Source organism: Oncorhynchus gorbuscha, linkage group LG04, assembly GCF_021184085.1.
Source record: "Oncorhynchus gorbuscha isolate QuinsamMale2020 ecotype Even-year linkage group LG04, OgorEven_v1.0, whole genome shotgun sequence".
Lineage (NCBI taxonomy): Eukaryota > Metazoa > Chordata > Actinopteri > Salmoniformes > Salmonidae > Oncorhynchus > Oncorhynchus gorbuscha.
This window is the reverse complement of record NC_060176.1, coordinates 41,729,445-41,747,144: the sequence shown is the minus strand read 5'-3', so window position 1 is coordinate 41,747,144 and position 17,700 is coordinate 41,729,445. Positions and strand designations below refer to the sequence as shown.

At 42.9% G+C, this 17,700-nt stretch overlaps 1 protein-coding gene across 7 annotated transcripts; it reads right to left on the bottom strand.

Moving 5' to 3' along the window:
- Positions 1 to 321: 321 nt before the first annotated feature.
- On the bottom strand, positions 322 to 7,477 carry znf131 (zinc finger protein 131). Of its 7 annotated transcripts, none has more exons than XM_046345187.1 (9): positions 7,324 to 7,477; positions 6,142 to 6,274; positions 5,842 to 5,943; positions 3,637 to 3,781; positions 3,288 to 3,423; positions 2,879 to 3,112; positions 2,272 to 2,656; positions 1,667 to 1,797; positions 322 to 1,525 (listed from the first exon to the last, which is right to left on the bottom strand). In XM_046345187.1, exons 2-9 carry the CDS (start codon positions 6,257 to 6,259, stop codon positions 1,040 to 1,042), a joined length of 1,737 nt encoding a protein of 578 aa, XP_046201143.1. In that variant the 5' UTR covers positions 6,260 to 6,274; positions 7,324 to 7,477; the 3' UTR covers positions 322 to 1,039. The 7 variants fall into 7 exon arrangements, with proteins under 7 accessions (XP_046201143.1, XP_046201148.1, XP_046201144.1 ...); XM_046345192.1 differs by having other exon boundaries at positions 2,912 to 3,112; XM_046345188.1 differs by having other exon boundaries at positions 6,142 to 6,311; positions 7,324 to 7,464.
- Positions 7,478 to 17,700: the final 10,223 nt, after the last annotated feature.

Here is a 17,700-nt window from a genome sequence, read left to right as displayed (position 1 = left end):
GAAAGCGGCACATTCGAAAGCATTGTAAGAAATGTAATTGCAAAGTGTGAACACGTTTTGAGGATTCAATGTGTATTGATTACACCACTCCCTCTTAATTGATCTGGACAAAGAAAACAATTATGAACATTTGTTCCAATAAAATAAAAACATGTTAGCTTTTAATACTTTCTCACTTCTGTTTCTTAACAGCGTAACTCAGAACAGTGTCGTGCATAAACCCCAATGTCTTGTGGGTACAGGGCTGTGCTGCAGGCAGAACAGGAAAGAGGTAGAGGAGCAGGGGAATTGGTGGGCAGAAACCAGAAAACATACGTACACTAACAGCCATTATCTTTTTATTCAAATATTAAAGCAATTCCCCCATCAGTTAGGACATGCGCACAATCAAAAACATGCTCTTTAGTCAAGTGCTGAACGATTTATCAACAGATCTGTGCTTCAGATGGATTCCAACTGGGCAACAGCAGTGAGGCACATCCTTAATATGTCTGCAGCTGTATGACAGTGAAACAGACTGTGCATTCCAATCAATAACTGGCGCCTGCTAGTGAAACCATTCAACAGAGTCTGGCGTCTGCTAGTGAAACCATTCAACAGAGTAGGGACCTTCACGGATCACATACAGTCTTGACAAATTCATTTTGATCATCTCAAATGTACATGCTAAAATGTTTTTTTTTAAACAAAGAAAGCAAGAAAATAAAGAAAGCTTTTGATCGGTCTGTGACAAAACCTTGAACAGGGTCAGTGTAAGTGCATTCAGCAGGTATATCTCAGACACACATAGAGAAGACAGAAACATGCTGAGAGCAGGTTCTAAAAAAAATATCTAAAAATGTGAGCAACTTCAAATACTTGTCTCTGTCCGTTACCCTATTAGTCAACAGGGTGAGGAGGTGGAGCTTTTCCAGTTTGACCATAACCAGCAGGCACATCTCAAATAAAACCCCTTTCCTCATACAGTGCACTACTTCTGGTCAAAGCCAAGGTACTGTATTTATGGGTAACAGGGTAAGATTTTAGATGGAGCTCCACTTCATACATCCACAGTCTGTTGTGATTCCTCCTCCACCTGGATCTCAGAGTTCACCTGCCCCGCCGCTGACACCTGCACCACCCGGATCTCCACTCCTGCCTCCTTCAGTCTCTGCACGTCCTCCTCACACATCTCCGTCACCTCTTCCACCACCATGTCCGTTTCGTCCATGACTACCACGTCTACGGGCTCCACGGTAACATGCTCCACCCTCATCCCGTCCTCCAGTAAGAGGGTCTCTCTCTCGTCTCCCTCCTCGTCCTCCTCCCCGGCCACTTCCTCTTGCGTTGCCATGGCACCGATGTCCAGTTCCTGGGTCATTAGTGTGTCGTCTGTGACACTGTGCAGTTCGCGGAGGTGTCGTCGCAGGTCGTGGGGCTGGGTGAACCAGATGTCACACATGGTGCAGTGGTTGGGCTTCTCTCCTGTGTGGGTCGTCAGGTGGTCTTTAAAAAGGTCCCAGCTGTTGAACACACTGCTGCACACCTAGAGAGAGCGAGATCGTTTTAGAACCTCAGCAAGTACACTATTCAAGCGGTGTGATTGGCACACCATCAGCACAAAAACAGTACATTTTGACTCCTGATTAAATCAGGCAACAACAAAAAAAAGGACTGTTCTCCGTACCTGACATTCGTAGACTTTTTTGCGTCCCTTCTTGGCCCCGACACCGTTTTGACAGGCAGCCATGTGACATTTCAACGTGCTGTTCCTGGCAAAGCGCTCATGGCAGTCTGGACACTCAAACGGCTTCTCACCTACACACAAGGACCAAAAAAAAAAAAATTTCATCCAATGCATAACTCAGGAAGATCCTATTGAGGTGGTCGCATTCACATGAACAGGTCACACGGTCATCAACGCACATGATCAATAGTCACAGAGGAGAGACAAAAAGGTGTTGTTGGAAGTGAAGTCTTGCAAATACTTGCAATGAAATGCTGTGGCTGCCAATTTTAGCCTGCCCAGGAACTGCACTTTGACACAGATGAACTCGAACCCCTAAATCACATGTCAAACTTGGAGGGCTGAGTGTCTGCGGGTTTTTACTCCACCCTTGTACACGAATGAAGAATCAAGGCTCGCTAATTAGTAAGGAACTCCCCTCACCTGTTTGTCTAGGTCTTAATTGAAAGGAACAAAAACTAAAATCTGCAGGACACTTGGCCCTCCATGGAATGAGTTTGACGCCCCTACCCCAAATGAACCCCTCTGGGTATTATCATTCTCACCGGTGTGTTTACGTAAGTGCTCCTTGAAGTGTCCAAAGTGGTCAAACTGCTTGTCACAGTAATCACACAGGTGCATCTTCTTCTTCTGGGACTGGCTGCGCGACAGCTCCTCTGCCTCGTAATGTAACGTGTTCAGGTGCTGCTTCAGCGCCGCCTCCCGCATGTATGCCTTACCGCAGTGGCAACACACATGCGGCTTGTCCAGGGCGGCCACGTGCGCGCGCATGTGCTGTTTGAGGTGGTAGTAGAGGCGGAAGCTGCGGTCACATTTGTTGCAGCGGAACATCTTGTCCAGCTGAGAGATCTGGACCTCGACCACCTCCAGGCCTTCAAGAGTCTTGGGAGCTGTCACTGTCTCCTCCTGAGACACCACCTCCTGGATCTCCTACATACACACACACACACACACACACACACACACACACACACACACACACACACACACACACACACACACACACACACACACACACACACACACACACACGCACACACAACTTGTTTTAAGAAAGATTGGAAATGTCACCAAAAAGAATAGTCTCCTTATAAAATTAAAATGAATGCTTTGAATCAAGGTTGGTCACTGTCCAAGTGTGTGGTTTTTTACATGCGCATTAGAGAGGCCGAGTGCTTTGTTCACCTCCTCCAGTCCTTCCTTCTTCAGCACGTGCAGCATTGGCCCCCTCTGCTGGTATTTGCTGGTGATGTCAGCGAGCAGTGCCAGGGCCGAGTCGTCCGAGGCAGCCTGGGCGTTCCGAGCAGCATCCACCACCTCCTCCTCCTCCATAGCAGTCTCCTCCACCTCGATGGCCCCCTCCCCGATCTCCACCTCAATCTCCACCTGCAAGGACAGACTGGGGTCAGCACAGCAACACATATTAGGAGGAAAGGACCGAGGATGATGATGATGATGATGATGAGGAGGATTTGGGACACTTTACTTTTTAGAACTTTATGCAGGTCATAATTCCATGTCATAATAACTCAACCATAATGTGCCATTGTAGACCTCTAACCTGCTCCCCCACCACTGACAGAAGAGTCTCCGCGATCCCGCTAAAAGTCTCCGCTGGCTTCCTCTTTTCGCTCTCGCTCTTCCCCGCCGCCAGGGCCTGGTCCTGGGCCGGACTGACGGGAGTGCCATCACTCATCCTACGGAGAGAGAGAGAGAGTGGGTTTTTAATTCCATCAAAGTGCTCTACATTCAAATACACAGGGGAAAAAATATCAGCTAAACAAAAAAAGATGACAACCAAACAAGACAACACCAAAAAGGGACTAGCCTATATTGGTGGTAAGGGACTATAAGGAGTACAGGGCTATATTAGTAGTAATGGGGTCCAGATGTTCTAATGGCAGGCTAACCTGATGGTGAGGGCCTTGATGGCCTCCTGCATCTGGAGGTACTCTGCTGCCTTCCACACGTCATTGACCTCCTCTGGCCCATTGACGGCAAGTGTAGCCGTGTACGTAAACTCCATCAGCTGGCGGAAGGCTGAGTTACTCACTCCTGGAGAACAAACACAGAGGATTGATGGGTGCACCGGGTTAGCATGTGATAAGTCTTGTTTTTTGCTTATCTCAGGGGCTATAGAGCTCTTTCTGCAATTGTTTATTCTCTTGATATGACAGTAAGACAGAGGATGTGTCATTGGTTCAGCAGTACCAGGGTTTCTGCGCCGGACAACATGACCAAAAAGATTTTCAATTTACTGGCCAATAGAACATGACATAGTGGTGGGAATACACTACACTAGAAATACACTCTGCCAAAATTATATAATGACTTCTGTCTATATAGAAAGAAATAAAATACTTAAGCAGAAATCATGACTTAGTCAAAGAGGAATCAAGGGATCATTATACTTTTTTTTACAGCTGTGGATTGTTTCAAATCACAAGCTTGTAGGTTTCAAATCACAAGCCCGTAGAGGTCTATGCCTATTTGGGAAGCTGGCAATTTGGGCAGCGTGCGTGGCAATAGGCCTAGCTGATTATTGAGTAGTGGCTGTCAGTGAAAAGCTCTAAAATATTTTGAAGATAATGCATCTTGAGTATAATTGTAAAATGTTGAGTGAAGAAGAAGAGGGGTGTGTGGCAAAGATACTGTATCGGCGAGACTTTCTCCAGAACGACTTAGCTGTCTTCCGTCGATTCTTGCGCACACATTGTCTCATTGTGTGATTTGTTTTCCATTAGATAATTTTTTGAACAATTCCCCATTACATATGTCACCAGTAGTAAATGTACTGTTAATCCCCGCCATTTGGTTACATTCTGTTAATGCATGTATTAATTTGTCATTTATCGTTCTCATTCTCAGAGTGAAAACGTTGTTTACAGAGTTCACAAACTGCTACACTTGTGAGAAACAAGTTTTGGTTTATTTCATAACCATCATTTACGAGATTTATCAATTTTTCATTGTCTTTTGTTTGGAGTGCTCCATGAGAACAATGAAATATAGGAAAATTATTATATATATTTTTTTAAACATCCATTGTGAATGATAATATATTAAAACTATGGTCCCTCACAGTAAGCTATTTGAAAAATCTTTACAACAATCTCCCCCTCGATAATCACCAATCTTCAGCGTGAAAGAGCAATGGAAGTTATAGGCCTACTGTGGCATTGGCCTATAGGCTATGAGTTCCATGCGCTAATTTCTTTAGCCGACAATGGACCAAGGTGTATCAATGTGTCCATATGGCAGAGGCTGGTGGTCACATTAGTTCATTATTTTTTTTATATATAAATCATTTTAATTCTGATTTTTATGATAATGAGCATATGAAAATCATAACTGGCACGCAGAACAGTAGAAATGGTAGGATAACTTGTAAGCATACCCAAACTAGCGCCGGCTATAAAGACTTTATAAAATAATTGCCTCCACGTTTCCATGGTCAGAGTTTGCTGATAGGCTACTTTGAAGCAATGCAAGACATAGCTCATAATAAGAAATAAAACATTCAGGTTTTTAAAAATTAAGCATGTTTTCAAAATGTATACTGCCTCCAGTTCAAATTGTACAGTGGTGGGTGACTCGCTGATAGCTTGCACTTGAATTGTGAATGGGAGGCACGCTTTTATTACCAGCTGAGAAATAAAAATAGTAGCTCTTTTTAATCCTGTACCAAAACTGTTTTTTAAACACACAATTGCATTTTGAAATGTTGCGCAATGAATGGCTTATAAAAGCACGTTTACTCCAGCAGCAACCAGCTGTGGAGCTGCAGGAATAATAATGCTCAAAATAGGCTCTATATGCTGTCTGTGTGTGATAGTTGTTTTGGATAAGATGCACGATGACTAATGAAAATACACACAGGCCAATTTAATTCCACTAAATTATGTAAATGAACCTATAAACATGGTGGTCAAATGTATTTCCATCGACTGATATTTCCATAAATTAATAAAAAGCATTATTTTGCACAACTTTTTGGCCAGCAACAGTTTACATTTACATTTAAGTCATTTAGCAGACGTTTATTTTATAAAAAATTCATTCATATTTTTTAAAATCACTTTTTCCAGCTAATGGAAACCCTGAGCAATACACACCTTCAATCTCCACTAGTGGCTCTTGTGTGAAGTCCTGGAAGAATTTGTGGAAAAACTGACTGCATGCTGCCAACACTGCCTTATGAGCCCTGAACTGGTGCCCTATGGACCAGAGTAAGATGAGCCCATAAATGGTACAACACAGAACATAATTAAATTGAATACTTCATACAAAGTGGACACTTTTTCTTGAACACAATGATATTGAAACAGAAATGGTTTATTCTGAAGAAAATATACAACCTTAAACTGCACCTCCACTTTCTGTAATACAACAAGTGTCATTGAGTATGAGCTTACCATCCACTATGAGAGTGATGTCTGTGAACTGGTCCAACTGTCTCTGTTCGTTCAGTTTGTCCAGCATGACTTTATAGAGGGCTGGGAACTCACTGCCACAATCCACCTCGTCTGCCATGGCTCAGCCCCTCACCTAGGCACAAGGAAGAAATCCATGCAAAGATGGCACACTGTACAGATGATTACATCACCAGTAATGGTCTGTGTCTGTACAGTTACATGTGGGAAAACACGTTTGTTAAATATGACCAACATGCTCACAGCATGATGGAAAGTACTGTGATATTAACATTTTGGATTTCAATAACATTTTATCATTGGGCATTTTGTAGCCTACTGAGTATATGTTCATCATTATCTGTCAATGTGGGTTTATGTGAAGGAAAAAAAACGCTATGTCGGACTGATTTCTCAACATTACATTATCAATTATATCTGGTGTCCTTGGGACGTCCATACCCCAACCACTTAGCTGCCTAACCACTTAACTACCTAACCACTTAACTACCTAACCACTTAACTACCTAACCACGTCCCAAGGATTCCCGAAACTTCATGGTGGTCGGTGCTATCATAAGGATGTTCGAGGAGGGGAAAACGCGTCAATCTCATGTATTATCCAATATAATAGTATCAATGCAAAGGAAAGAGGTCGAATTCAGCCAATCATGCGTTTGACAGCAAAGATAATCGTATTAAGTTGGCCAATGGAAGAGGGTGGGCGCGATCGACATTGCAGTATACTTTAAAAGGCGAGGCAGATCTACAAATCACCTTGGTTCGTTAAATAACTACTCAATATTATTTGTAGGTTAGTTCGTCAGTTAATTTACCCATGATACATCACGGTTTTGATACTCACAAACGTTAGCTAAATAGCTTAGTTATACAGCGGAAGGCCTCTAGCTCTACTCTGGCTATAATTCAGAACGCAAAATCAAACTAACGATCAACATGTAATCATAATGTGTATCTAATCATACCAACGCTTTATGATACAGAATCCCGTTAACGTTAGCTAGGTAATCACCTCAAATAGGCCCGTGAAAGCTCGCCATGTCGAGTTTGACCATCGCCATTACGTCATCAAATCGCGCATTAAAATACACTTTTTCCAGAGACATTTCCCAATTTAGACCTCATTTGGCCGAAATATTTCAACTCATGCATCAGAAAACATACCTCAAGTTAGGTTCCGCAGCTTTAAATAGTTGTTTTTGCGTATATATCTCTCCCGACTCTAGCAGCGTTGCTCTACTTTCGTTTGTCTAAAAAGGGCGGTCACTCAATCGGGCCTCAGATTCCCGCAAGCCACTGCAAACACCAGAGGACGCCGATGCGTGTTGCTAGGCAACATACGGCCTTCCCCTTTCGATTATCTGCATTTAGGTTGTCACTAGTTAACACCAAAGATTGCCTATTATATTGACAAGATAATCGATAAACCGCGCTAATATAAAAAATACGTCCTCAAAGATACGCAGATACACGTGTGAAAAACAGGTAACTGAGATAAAGATTTTTATTTAACTACGCAAGTCAGATAAAATAAATTCTTATTTACAATGACGCCCTACCAAAAGGTCTCCTGCGGGGTCGGGGCCTGGGATATAAAATAAAAATACAATGTAAATATAGGACAATACGCACATCACAACAAGAGAGACAACACAACACTACATAAAGAGAGACCTAAGACAACAACATAGCAAGGCAACAACACATGACAACACAGCATGGTAGCAACACAACATAACAACAACATGGTAGCAACACAACATGGTACAAACATTGGGCACAGTCAACAACACAAAGGCCAAGAAGGTAGAGACAACAATACATTACACAAAGCAGCCACAATTGTCAGTAAGAGTGTCCATGTTTGAGTCTTTGAAGGAAGAGATTGAGATGAAACTGTCCAGTTTGAGTGTTTGTAGCAGCTCTTTCCAGTCGCGACCCAGGGATGTGTGTGCTTTGGGGACTTTTAACAGAATGTGAATTGCAGAACGGGTGGAGGATGAGGGCTGCAGTAGATATCTCAAATTGGGGGGAGTGAGGCCTAAGAGGGTTTTTATAAATAATCATCAACCAGTGGGTCTTGCGACAGGTATACAGAGATGACCAGTTTACAGAGGAGTATAAAGTGCAGTGATGTGTCCTATAAGGAGCATTGGTGGCAAATCTGATGGCCGAATGGTAAAGAACATCTAGCCACTCGAGAGCACCCTTACCTGCCGATCTATAATTGAATGTCTCCGTAATCTAGCATGGTCATCTGAATCAGGGTTAGTTTGGCAGCTGGGGTGAAAGAGGAGCGATTACGATAGAGGAAACCAAGTCTAGATTTAACTTTAGCCTGCAGCTTTGATATGTGCTGAGAGAAGAACAGTGCACCGTCTAGCCATTCTCCCAAGTACTTGTATGAGGTGACTACCTCAACCTCTAAACCCTCAGAGGGAGGGGCCAGCTGCGTATAAGACTGTATCATCTGCATATAAATGGATGAGAGAGCTTCCTACTGCCTGAGCTATGTTGTTGATGTATTTTGAGAAGAGCCTAGGATCAAGCCTTGGGTGGGGTACTGTCTTGGTGACAGGCATTGGCCTAGACAGCAGATTTTCTGACTTTATAGATTGCACTCTTTGAGAGAGGTAGTTAGCAAACCAGGCCAAAGACCCCTCAGAGACACCAATACTCATTAGCCGGCCCACAAGAATGGAATGGTCTACTGTATCAAAAGCTTTGGCCAAGTCAATAAAAATAGAAGCACAATATTCCTTACAATCAAGGGCAATGGTGACATCTTTGAGGACCTTTAATGTTGCAGTGACACATCCATAACCTGAGCGGAAACCAGATTGCATACCAAAGAGAATACTATAGACATCAAGAAAGCCAATCAGTTGATTATTGACCTGTTTTTCCAACACTTTTGATAAACAGGGAAAAATAGAAATAGGCCTATAACAGTTATAACAGTTAGGATCAGCTTGATCTCCCCTTTAAATAAAAGATGAACTGTGGCTGCCTTCCAAGCAATGGGAACCTCCCCAGAAAGAGAGAGGCTTGGCGATGATGGGGGCAGCAACCTTGAAGAAGAAAGGGTCTAAACCATCTGACCCAGATGTTTTTGGGGGGTCAAGTTTAAGGAGCTCCTTAAGCACCTCAGACTCAGTGACTGCCTGCAGAATTGCCATAGAGGCACCAGAACATACAATTTGAGAACATTTTGAAGATTGTTCCACAAAAAAAGGTGCAATGAAACTAAAAGTTGATTTTCCTAACTCAGTAGAGACTCTGGTATTTCCAGAGTTAGCCATCCCTGATGCCGGGTGTGGTAACACATATGTCTAAAGTTTAGTCATGATGTTAGGTACAGTGGGACCTTTTTGTAAAAGGGTTTTGTAAATGGAAACATAACAATATATTATCCTACGTGACATCAAAAAGTGGCAACAAACTTTCTGGTAGAGAATGCAGTGATTAGTACAAAAATTGTTGCCCGTAATAAAGTGCAGTGCGCTATGATTAACTGCATCTAACGGCTTTAATGACGTGGCAGCTGCGTTCGTATAGATGTCGACATAGTCCAGGACCGGTAGGAACATCGACGGAATAATCGACTTTCTACAGTTTAGCGAAAGGCAGGACCTATTTCTGCCGAAGAAGCTTTTTAAAAGACAGCTTTTCAACTATCCAGATGCCCAGATATTTATAAGCATGGACACGATCAACATGGGCACCCTCCAATGTACATATGCTTAAAATCATCAGACGTATTTGTATGCGCTCTAAAGAACAACATATACTTAGTTTTACCTGCATTCAATACTAATTTCAGGTTAATAAAGTTTTTTCTGTAACATAATGAAGGCAGACCGTAGTGCAGCTAGAGCCTGTTCAACCATGGGGGCAATAGCATACGCAACAGTATCATCGGCATACAAATGCAGGTTACATATTTTGACAGAGAAGTCGATATTGTCAATGAAAACAGTACAAAGTTCAGTACCCAGAATTAACCGCTGCAGGACACCTTTCGTAATATCCAGGAAACCTGATTTAACACCATCAGTAGCTAGCTATACAGTACATTGAGTTCTATCTGTCAAGTAATTTTTTAACCAGTTACATGCAGCCTGGTCTAGGCCAATTGAATAAAACCTCTGAATTAGTAGTAAGTGATCAATAGTATCGAAATCCTTTGACAGGTCAATGAAGAGGGTAGCACAATGTTGCCTTTTATCCATACATTTATAACTAGGGATGCAGCAGAGACAGTGCTCTGACCTGGTCTAAAACCTGACTGGTGTACATTTACAATGCATTTTAAAAAGAAAAAATATCTTTGCTGAGAATTCATCAAGGATTCTAATATTTTAGCAATCTAAATACACTATAATAATTGACTTCAATGTCTTTATCAGAGACCGAACCATTTAACCATGTTTCCAAGAGAACCAGAATGTCAGTACATGAGTCCTGCACACACATGTAAATCGTATAATTAAAAATATATATACTTAGCACATTTCGGTGCATTAGACCAAGCCTCTACGAGATTTAAAGTCAGAGCAGGTATTAAGCTCATTCCCATAAGATCGAACAGGCATAGGGTTATCTGCAGCGATTTGTAGAGTGAGTGGAGACATTTCCAAGGTCCCTTGAGAACTATGTGAGAGCGGAGCAGACTGAACATTTGTTAGACCTCCCTCAAGTTTCTGGATGCAGAGGCTGGAGCGAGAACTAGGAGAGCAGTGTTGGCAGAGCTCAGTACACCCGGATGAAGCTCCCGCCAAAGGAGGGGAGCTGCTGCAGGGGACCAGGGTTGTTGCCAATGCTCCATTCTGGGTGTGCACAGGAGGTCTTGGTGTCTCTCCTGTTGCAGGGTTGGGGATGCCATTGGGGGGCAGGAGTGTCCCAGGCCTGTCCTGGGGATGGGAGTAGGGGGTATCTAAAACTAGCCTGGGAGGGAGGTTGTGGGGGAATTGAGGAGGGTGGTGAGGATAGTAGTGTGGCTGACAAAGCCAAGGAGGGGTGTTGGATAACACCAAAGGTCTGTGGTTGACACAGAATAATATTGTAGTTCAATATCTCTGACAGTTAGCAAATGACTTATTTTGAGGAATTAAAGGCTTCATAATTCATAAAGGTCATGATAACCATCCCCCCTAAGAACGGTGTTCAATTGCTGACACAAAAAAGATAAGTTTGGTAACATGACCCCGAAGATTTGTGTTAAAATCTATTTTATTCATTTTGAATGGCCAAAGCTTGGCCAAAGCTTTTGGGGAAATTCATGTTTTTTTGTATGGTTTTTGGTATAAATGCTGAAAATAACATATGTTGTAAACACAGGCGTAGGATATCTTATCTTATGTGTGTTCTACTGTATGAGAATCTTCATCGGCTAACATCACTTTTTGTGAATTTGTCTATGTCATCAAAATAAGCACATACAGGCTTCATAATCATGTTAAGACTGATATTCTCATAGAACAAAACGTATATCTCCTAAGCCTGTGTTAACCTCACGTTATTTTTTATTTTTTTTAAACTCAAGATGTCATGTCTGTAGAGAAAATGGGGTGTCAGCTTTGACATCTTTGAATCTTAATTCGGAGCAAATATTTAAGTCTTTGGAAAACATGGTTGCATGAGAAACTGAGATTTTACCGTAATTCTGTTTTCAAACTTTGCATCTGCACAGTTCTTCCAGTAAATGCATTTGATTTAATTACGTATTTACTAACTAAATAATAACACAGAATTCACATACACACTTACATGAGACAAAAGTCCCTAGTGGACTGATAAGATATGACGGCTATTTACACAATGGAGAGCGGGTGGGGAAAGAGATAAAGGGACATTTATCGTGTATAGATTCTATAACTTTTCTCACATTAATCATATACCTTGCACATGAACCACCGCCTGTCTGTGTAAGAAATGTAATGTATTTATGTGTAGATGTCTTTGTTCGTCTCTCTGTTGCAACCAATCAATCCTTCTATGGGAAGGGCTTGATGGGTGTAAGGCTCTGGTTGTCCACCAGAGGTCACAATGTCCTTAGTTGTCCGTGCCTTCAATGATGCACCAGCGATAGTCTGAGGTGAGCTTCTCGCCTCTTTTCTTCCTTGGGTAGGTAGTCAAAGTTCTACCCCTTTACATGCACAACTGCAGACTGTCAAGGTTTTGGTTTAGAGAGGTTATCATCTTCACCTAATGTTGAGCGTTTAAGAGTTTCTAACCATTTCAACGAGTAGCCACAGCTGCACGCTTTCAGGTCTGGGAGTTTCAGCCATTTGTAATGTTTAGCTAACACTTCACGTCTGCTGGTCTGAATATGTTAATTCTTAGCAAGTCCTTTTAAGCACTCTGGTCGGAAAGGGTGGTTGCGTCACACTGACACGCTCTTCTGGCCTCATTCGGGGCTTGGCTTAGTTGATGTGCAACGGTCATGAAAAACCATTCTCATTAGAAAACCAAAATCACATTCCTATCATAACAGAAATAGTTTAATCTTTCTTCACATTGCATTAACATCATATTGGATGGAAACTTGAAAGCCGAAGGGGGTTTCCTTCCTAAGTTACAGTATTTGGTTCATACAATTTTTAATAACCTCACAAAATGAAAAGCAATATGACATGATTATTCCCACTGACCATTCTTAACATTCCCGTCTTAGAATTATTGTTCCAATATTAACTGTTTGGGTGTTATAGTTTTGGCTGCAAAGGCATTCCTTTGGTTGTTACTGAAGAGCAGAGAGAGAGAGGGAGTTTCCCTCCACCACCAGCCATACTACTCGTTCTGTGTGTGATTTCCTGCAAGACCGGAATGTCAGTGTTCTGCCATGGCCAGCGACGAGCCCGGATCTCAATCGCAATGAGCACGTCTGGGACCTGTTGGATCTGAGGGCTAGGGCAATTCCCCCCCAGAAATGTCCGGGAACTTGCAGATGCTTTGGTGGAAGAGTGGGGTAACATCTCACAGCAAGAACTGGCAAATCTGGTGCAGTCCATAAGGAGGAGATGCACTGCAGTACTTTGCTGGTGGCAATGCCAGATACTGACTGTTACTTTTGATTTTGACCGCCCCCTCCTTTGTTCAGGGACACATTCCATTTCTGTTCTGTGGAAATTGTTCAGTTGGTCTCAGTTGTTGAATCTTGTTATGGTCATACAAATATTTACACGTTAAGTTTGCTGAAAATAAACGCAGTTAACAGTGAGAGGACGTTTCTTTTTTTGCTGAGTATATATTATTCGTAGCCATCTATTTACCACCACAGACCGATGCTGGCACTAAGACCACACTCAACCCACTCTATACAGCCATAAGCAAACAAGAAAATGCTCATCCAGAAGACCTACCAGTGAAGCATCACAGGCTAGTATGAACGGAAGCTCCAGGTTGCAGTGAACTAACACCTGGCTAGTAAGTAGATGTCTCTTAGCTTCCTTGAAAGCACTTTGGCTTTTCTGTGCCCATTTCCACTTGACACCTTTCTGCAGTAGAGCGGTCATAGGCCTTACTATGATAGACAGATTTTGAATGAATTTGCCATAGTAGTTAAGTAACGAAAGAAAAGACCTGAGCTCAGTGGTGTTTGTAGGAATGGGAGCCTTCTCAATAGCTTCAGTTTTCTGTTTCATGGGGTGTATTCCCTCTGCATCTATCACATGACCTAGATAGGCTATGCTGTTCTGGAAGAAATACAATTTCTCTCTTTTAACCTTGATTGCACTTTCAGTCTTTTTAGCACATCAAGATTTCTCATGTGGTCAACTGTGTCACGCACTGTGATAAGTATATCATCAATATAGCAGATTACCCCATCTATACCTTGTAGTGTCTGATCCACAGGAGACACCATAAGGACGCCTGTTGACCTTAAACAACCCCTTATGCATATTAATGGTGAGATAGTGCTTGGAGCTAACTGTACTTGCTGGTATGCCTGATGAAAAATCCAGCTTTGTGAACTTCTCACCCCCTGTCAGCTTTGTGAACTTCTCCTGTCCCCCTGTCAGCTTTGTGAACAAGTCCCGAGTACTTCCAGCCACAGATTGATAGTTACCTTGTAATCTGCTAATATTCTCACAGTATTTTCTGTTTTTGGTATACACACGATTTGGAGCAGCCCACTCACTGGAGTAAGAAACCCTTCTGACTCCAACGTGACTAGCTGTTTTTCAACAGCTTCTGTTAATGCATACGGCACTGGGCGAGGCTTGCAGAACGTAGGTGCCGCCCCTTTAGTTACATGTATCTTGGCTGTGATGCCTTTTAGCATTCCCAACTCTGGCTGAAACACAGAGGAATATTTTTCACACAAACCCTCTAATGTCTCTACAGCTGTTACTCTGTGTACATGTGACCAGTCTAGCTTCAACTGACTGATCCAGTCTCTACTCAGCAGGGCAGGACCATTTCCAGCAAGTCTATCATTTTTTGTGCTCCCATTACACTTGACGTTGACTGAGATTTTCCCTCTTAGAACTAGTAACTGTTTTTTTTAACAGTTTGCAGGGCTTTCGCCTTTTGGAACGTGCGGTTGTACAACCTCTCTGATATCACAGAAACTGCTGCACCTGTATCAACTTCCATTGTGAGTCTCACATCATCTACCTTTACGTACACACAGTACGGTTAAGTCATGTCTTTACGTTACCCGACTCATATTCAGTGAAGAAAATGGCTGATGTCCCTTTTATCAGACGTCTGGCTCTCATTTGAGATGTAATGCTCATCACTCTGGCGCTTGAGTGCGACGCAATGCTCGTATCTGTTGCAATGACATTCTTGTCCGCTCTCTCGCTGGTGTGCGTTGGCCTGGTGCTAATCAATCAATCAATCAAATTTATGAAGCCCTTCTTACATCAGCTGATGTCACAAAGTGCTATACAGAAACCCAGCCTAAAACCCCAAACAGCAAGCAATGCAGGTGTAGAAGCACGGTGGCTAGATAAAACTCCCTAGAAAACCCAGAACCTAGAGAGGAACCAGGCTATGAGGTGTGGCCAGTCCTCTTCTGGTTGTGCCGGGTGGAGATTATAACAGAACCTAGCCAAGATGTTCAAATGTTCATAGATGACCAGCAGGGTCAAATAATAATCACAGTGTAGAGGGTGCAACAGATCAGCACCTCAAGAGTAAATGTCAGTTGGCTTTTCATAGCCTATCATTCAGAGTATCTACTGCTCCTGCTGTCTCTAGAGAGTTGAAAACAGCATGTCCGGTGAACAGGTCAGGGTTCCATAGCCACAGGCAGAACAGTTGAAACTGGAGTAGCAGCCAGGTGGACTGGGGACAGCAAGTAGTCATCGGGCCAGGTAGTCCTGAGGCATGGTCCTAGGGCTCAGGTCCTCCTCCTCCGAGACAGAGAGAGAATACTTAAATTCACACAGGACACCCGATAAGACAGGAGAAATACTCTAGATATAACAGACTGACCCTAGCCCCCCGACACAAACTATTGCATCATAAATACTGGAGCCTGAGACAGGAGGGATCAGGAGACACTGTGGCCCCGTCTGACGATACCCCCGGACAGGGCCAAACAGGAAGGATATAACCCCACCCACTTTGCCAAAGCACAGCCCCCACGCCACTTGAGGAATATCTTCAACCACCAACTTACTATCCTGAGACAAGGCCGAGTATAGCTCATGAAGATCTCCCCCATGGCACGTACCCAAGGGGGGCGCCAACCCGAACAGGAAGATCACGTCAGTGACTCAACCCACTCAAGTGGCGCACCCCTCCTAGGGATGGCATGGAAGATCACCAGTAAGCCAATGACTCAGCCCCTGTAATAGGGCCGGACTACACTCAATCATATGACCTACTGAAGAGATGAGTCTTCAATAAAGACTTAAAGGTCGAGACCGAGTCTGCATCTCTCACATGGATAGGCAGACCATTCCATAAAGATGGAGCTCTATAGGAGAAAGCCCTGCCTCCAGCTGTTTGCTTAGACATTCTAGGGACAGTAAGAAGGCCTGTGTCTTGTGACCATAGCGTACATGTAGGTATGTATGGCAGGACCAAATCGGAAAGATAGGTAGGAGCAAGCCCATGTAAATGCTTTGTAGGTTAGCAGTAAAACTTTGAAATCAGCCCTAGCCTTAACAGGAAGCCAGTGTAGTGAGGCTAGCACTGGAGTAATATGATCACATTTTTTGGTTGTAGTCAAGATTCTAGCAGCCTTGTTTTGCACTAACTGAAGTTTATTTAGTGCTTTATCCGGGTAGCCGGAAAGTAAAGCATTGCAGTAGTCTAACCTAGAAGTGACAAAAGAATGGATTAATTTGGGGGGGGAAAGAAAGTTTCTGATTTTTGCAATGTTACGTAGATGGAAAAAAGCTGTCCTTGAAATGGCCTTGATATATTCGTCAAAAGAGAGATCAGGGTCCAGAGTAACGCCGAGGTCCTTCCCAGTTTTATTTGAGACAACTGTACAACCATCAAGATTAATCGTCAGATTCAACAGAAGATCTCTTTGTTTCTTGGAACCTTGAACTAGCATCTCTATTTTGTCTGAGTTTAAACGTAGAACATTTGCCACCATCCAATTCCTTATGTCTGAAACACAGGCTTCCAGGGAGGGCAATCAAAATGTACAGCTGTGTGTCGTCTGCATAGCAGTGAAAGTTAACATTATGTTTCTGAATGACATCACCAAGAAGTAAAATATATAGTGAAAACAAGTGGTCCTAAAACGGAGCCTCGAGGAACACTGAAATTTACAGTTGATTTGTCAGAGGACAAACCATCTACAGACACAAACGGATATCTTTCCGACAGATAAGATCTAAACCAGGCCAGAACTTGTCCGTCTTGACTAATTTGGGTTTCCAATCTCTCCAAAAGAATGTGGTGAGCGATGGTATCAAAAGCAGCACTAAAGTCTAGGAGCACGAGGACAGACGCAGAGCTTCGGTCTGACGCCATTAAAATGTAATTTACCACCTTCACAAGTGCAGTCTCAGTGCTATGATGGGGTCTAAAACCAGACTGAAAAGTTTCGTATACATTTTTCTGTCTACAGGAAGGCAGTGAGTTGCAGCGCAACAGCTTTTTCAAAAACTTTTGCGAGGAATGGGAGATTCGATATAGGCTGATAGTTTTTAAAATATTTTCTTGGTCAAGGTTTGGCTTTTTCAGGAGTGGCTATTACTGCCACTTTTCGTGAGTTTGGTACACATCCGGTGGATAGAGAGCCTTTTATTATGTTCAAAATAGGAGGGCCAAACACAGGAAGCAGCTCTTTCAGTAGTTTAGTTGGAATAGGGTTTAGTATGCAGCTTGAAGGTTTAGAGGCCATGATTATTTTCATCAATGTGTCAAGAGATATAGTATTAAAAAACTTGAGTGTCTCCCTTGATCCTAGGTCCTGGCAGTGTTGTGCAGACTCACAACAACTGAGCTTTGGAGGAATACGCAGATTTAAAGAGGAGTCCGTAATTTGCTTTCTAATGATCATGGTCTTTTCGTCAAAGAAGTTCATGAATTTATCACTGCTGGAGTGAAAGCCATCCTCTCTTG

What these genes read in the sequence shown, in the direction of transcription:
- znf131 (XM_046345187.1), bottom strand. Translation starts at nt 6,259, where the DNA reads ATGGCAGACGAGGTGGATTGTGGCAGTGAGTTCCCAGCCCTCTATAAA. An exon ending in CATCACTCTCATAGTGGATG is followed by an intron (nt 5,944 to 6,141) that starts GTAAGCTCATAC and finishes TCTGGTCCATAG; the next exon opens with GGCACCAGTTCAGGGCTCAT. An exon ending in GCACTTACGTAAACACACCG is followed by an intron (nt 1,798 to 2,271) that starts GTGAGAATGATA and finishes CCTTGTGTGTAG; the next exon opens with GTGAGAAGCCGTTTGAGTGT.